This window comes from Tupaia chinensis, unplaced genomic scaffold, assembly GCF_000334495.1.
Source record: "Tupaia chinensis unplaced genomic scaffold, TupChi_1.0 Scaffold149964_2, whole genome shotgun sequence".
In the NCBI taxonomy this organism is placed as follows: domain Eukaryota; kingdom Metazoa; phylum Chordata; class Mammalia; order Scandentia; family Tupaiidae; genus Tupaia; species Tupaia belangeri.
This window is the reverse complement of record NW_006209806.1, coordinates 2,357,840-2,362,171: the sequence shown is the minus strand read 5'-3', so window position 1 is coordinate 2,362,171 and position 4,332 is coordinate 2,357,840. Positions and strand designations below refer to the sequence as shown.

General features: G+C 61.1%; 1 protein-coding gene across 1 annotated transcript in view; it reads right to left on the bottom strand.

The window, feature by feature from the left end:
- UHRF1 (ubiquitin like with PHD and ring finger domains 1) overlaps nt 1-4,332 on the bottom strand; it is a 46,017-nt gene that overhangs the window by 6,537 nt on the left and 35,148 nt on the right. The window contains exons 11-13 of the mRNA XM_027769610.1: nt 3,278-3,388; nt 1,957-2,119; nt 1,638-1,775 (exon numbers count right to left, since the gene is read on the bottom strand). Of these exons, the coding sequence (XP_027625411.1) occupies nt 1,638-1,775; nt 1,957-2,119; nt 3,278-3,388 (412 nt within the window). The remainder of the gene's footprint in view (nt 1-1,637; nt 1,776-1,956; nt 2,120-3,277; nt 3,389-4,332) is intronic.

Here is a 4,332-nt window from a genome sequence, read left to right as displayed (position 1 = left end):
ACCCCCGCGGCAGCAAAACCCGACACAAGGCTGAAGCACACGGGCAGGTCCCGGTGGCACGCAGGGACCTCTCCACAAAGCCGGGCACATGGGCACTCACGACCCAGCTGGCTGAGGCTGGCCATGGCCCGCAGGATCGGGGCGCCCTGCTGGGGCACTGTCTGTCCTTCCCGTAGGAAGAAAAGACCTTTTATTTTTTAGCTCCTATTGGGTATACGCACTTGCCAAGAGAGCCAGAGACAAAGAGAAAGAAAGCACCCCAGAGGGCCGGCTGCACCCCAGTCCCTTCTCCTCTCTCTTCTCGGGATGTTGGGTGCACACACACACCCACCCAGCGTGATTCTCTAGTGGCCAGGCCCGGGACGCCAAGCAGTCAGCCAGGCCGTGAGACCTAGCCGCCTTTAGCCTCCACACCCCCAGCTGGCCCTTAACTTGTATAGAAGTATATTTGTGATGCAGCCAGAGGCAGAGAGGCCATCAGACCGTGGGTGTCCTTGGTCTCTGACGTTGGCAGGGCACGTGAGCCCTACAGCAACTTTATTAAAAAAGTTAAAGGGGGGCCAGCAGCTGGCGTAAGGCCTATGTCGCTGGACTCCCATGTCCTCGACCACAGTTCACGTCCCGGACCCGGGGGCTTAAACTCACACTGGGTGCGTGTGCATGCATACCCAAGATCCCAAGAGGAGAATGGTGGAGAAGGGATTGTGGCGTGGCCATCCCCCCTCGGGGGTGATTTCTCTCTATCTCTCTGTCTCTCTTTCTGGCAAGTACATGAGTTCTACAGCAAAAACCTTTCCCCTCAAAAAAAAGTTAAAGGGGAGAAAACCTAGCCAAGGGATCCTGGGGTGAGTGGGTGTGGCTGTCCCAGCACCCTCATTTCCGGCCATCTGGCCCCTGGCCTGCGTCGGACATTCAACGTCACCCAGCCCTGAGGCACCAGCCCGAGGTCTGCAACCCTCCCATGAGGACCCAGCTCAAGTTGCAGCGGAGAGGACAGTTGTAAATGGAGACCCGGCCGCCAGATGGCGCTCTCCTCTCCACTGCTATTCCTCTCCCGTCCTCGGCTCCTGAAATTCCCCACTGCACAAACACGTTCTAAAGACAGCCCCTGTGACCCCCAGGGGGCAGGCGCCATCACACTCTCCTAGCAATTAAGGTTCCTTAAATAGTCCCTGAACCGTGGGGCTCCTGCAGAGCAACTCGGCACAGGGGCCAGCAAACACCCTCATCCTCTTGGCGGCTGGGAAGGGGTGTTACCGCCCCACTCTCGGCGGACCCCCTGGAGGACCCCCTGACTCCAAGGCGGCTCTCCCCGCCCATCCGGCCACGCCTCCCCAACGCCTACCACTTTTGTGGGTTTGTTTCGCTTTTTGTTTTTGCAAGGGCGAGGGGTGCCCAGCAGAGGACTGAAGACCAGCACCGATAGAGACCAGACCCCAAACCGCCCGGGACAGCTCCCCCTGGTGAGTCTGGCTGCCACCGCTGAGGTGCCGGCCCAGACGCGAATGCCCCCTGTGCTCCCGACCCCTGTGCGCTAAAGCACGGCTACGCTGCAGCCAGGGAGCCCCCGGCTGGGAGCCCGCGGGTCATTGCGGACCACAGAGAAAGCACAAGGCTGCAGGCCCCGGGTCGCGCACCTGCATGGTGAGCCCCAGCCGCTTGATGCGGTCCTTCCCCTCCTTCGTCCAGGGCCCGGGCTCCTCGTCGTCGCGCCGCAGGAGGTAGCGCCACACCAGGAAGCCGGACTTGCCCTTCTCGGGCCAGTACTTGACGACCTGCGGGAGCGGGATCCTGTCACCACGTTTCCCATGTTTCCGGGGAGAGGTGGCAAGGCAGAGGAGCTGGGCAGAGAAAGCTGGGGGGTGCGGCAGGCAAGGCCCCGCCCACGGAGGCCCCGCCCACGGAGGCCCCGCCCACGGAGGCCCCGCCCGCGGGAGCTTGGTGCTCGGTGCCCACCTTGTAGATGCCGTCGTAGCGGTTGCCCTCGGCCGGGGCGTACTTGCTGTGCTTGCCGCCCTTCATGTTGCGCACCACGCGGACCGGCTTCCCCGAACGCCAGTCCTTGGCCTCTGCGCCCTCCTGGTCGTTGATGGGGGCACTACAGTTGAGAGCCAGGGCCCTGCGGGAGATTCGAGAGTGGGAACGTGTCCCCCAGGGAGCCCTGCACCAGCCCTGCGCCCGGCAGGGGCCGGTGGCCTTCCCTGGACAGAGGCGCTGTGCAGACAGGGCCAGGCTGCCATGAGGGCCGCCTGCATTCGGGCCTAACCCTCCATCCAGCTCTCAGGGAAGGAGACGGACAGAGACAGACAGAGAGGGGAAGGGTCCAGGGAGAGAGCAGAGGGTGGGAACAGAAGGCCGGGAGATGCCAGTCAACGCCACCTGCAGACACCTTGAGTGTACACTGGCCTCCCGGGCTGCTGGTCAGTTTCTGTCATGGGTGGCTTGTTTTTTAAAGAATTATTTTAAGTTTATTTATTTATTTTGAATTTGACCAGAGAGGGGCAGAGTGAGAGAGGAAGAGTGAGAAAGCCAGCCACCAGGTCCAGGACTCAAACCTCGGTTGGCCATGTGGGAGTCCGACACCCTTAACCACGCTACTTGCCGGCCCCATGGTTTTTTATTTTCTTAATTTGCCAGAGGCCATGTGAGCTCACCAGAGAGGGGTGGGGGAGGAGGGAGAGAAAGCCTTTGCTCGTGGGGTGTGGTCACCTTTGCTCGTGGGGCACAGTCACGCCCGACCCCTCCCCTCCCTTTCTCCATCCTGCTAGGATTTTTTTTTTTTTTGGAGAGGTTTTTGCTATAGGGTACATGCGCTCACCAGAAAGTCAGACAGAAAGAGAAAAATCACCCCCCACCCCAGGGGGATGGCCACACCGCAATCCCGTCTCCTCCACTCTCCTCTCAGGATCTTGGGCATGCACCCACACGCACCCAGTGTGAGTTTAAGCCACCGGGTCCGGGACTCGAACCGTGGTCAACTACATGGGAATCCAGCAACGTAGCCATTACGCCATCTGCTGGTCCTATCCTGCTAGGATCTAGGGCACACCCAGGCAACCACCGTGTTCCTCAAAGCACTATGGCAGAGTCTCAAACTGCAGTCAACCGGGTGGGATCAGCTCCGTTAACCAGCCCTCCCTGAGCCTTTCCGAGACCGCCCACACCTGGCCCGGCATGGGAACGCCTGCTCTAATGCAGCCGAAGGCCGGTGCTCTGGCCCGCCGCGCTCCTCACGGCCCCCCTCGCTGCACTGCATGGCGAGGACACCCCCACAGACCTGTTGGTGTTGGTGAGTTTCTGATCACAAGACTGTTCGGCAGTCCGCTTGTTGCCGGAGAGGTCTCGGCCCCCGCTACCTGTGTATGTGAAAAAATTCCCATGGTCCTGGAACAGACAACAAGGGCCGAGTGAACGCCCGCACAGGGCGGCCACCATGGAGCCACCCCACGTGCCCCCACCCACGGCAGCGCCAAAGGGGCTCCGACAGGCGCCAGCAGGGCATGAGAACCGAACCCCGGGTGCTGGGGCGGGGAGGGAAGCTGGAGGGCAGTGTGGGAGTTCCGCGGAAAACGGAGGGGCCAGCAGGTGGCATGGTGTTCCAGGTGCCAGACTCCCACATGGCAGACTGCAGTTCAAGTCCCAGGCCCAGAAGCTTGCTCTCTCTCTCTCTCTCTCTCTGTGTCTCTGTCTCTCTCTCTGGTGCACGCACATGCACTGTAACAAATTCAAAAGTAATTGAGAGAGGGCCAGCAGGCACTGTGGTGGGTAAGGTGCCAGCCTCTCATGGTGACTGCAGTTCAAGTCCCAGGCCTGGCAGCTTAAGACCCACGCTAGGTATATGTGTGTGCGTGACCAAAATCCAGAGAAGAGAATGGAGAAGGGGCTGCGGTGTGGCCATCGCCCTGGGGGTGACTTCTCACTGTCCCTCTCACTGTCTCTCTGGGGAACACATACATCCTATGGCAACAAAATTAGTAATAATAAATAAGTTAGTCATTCTTTTTAAAACAGAAAGGGAACTAAGTGAGAGCTGCCAGTGACCAGGAGTCCCGCGCGGGGCCCAGGCCAGAGTGCTGGAAGCCCGCTCTCAGAGACCCAGTGCTCAGGCAGCGCCGGCGCGACAGCGGGGGTCGCAGCCCGAGGCCCGTGGTGCTCGCTGGGAGACACCAGGGACAGATCCGCGGGACCCGTCACGGGAGGGCCCTGGAGCAGACACACCCACAGGGGCAGGAAGCAGAATGGGGTGCGGGCGGGGAGCGCGTGTGTCGGGAAGCAGCTCGGCCGGGAGGAGCAGAGGGTCTGGGGAAGTGGTCAGGAGGGGCGCCCCTGCCC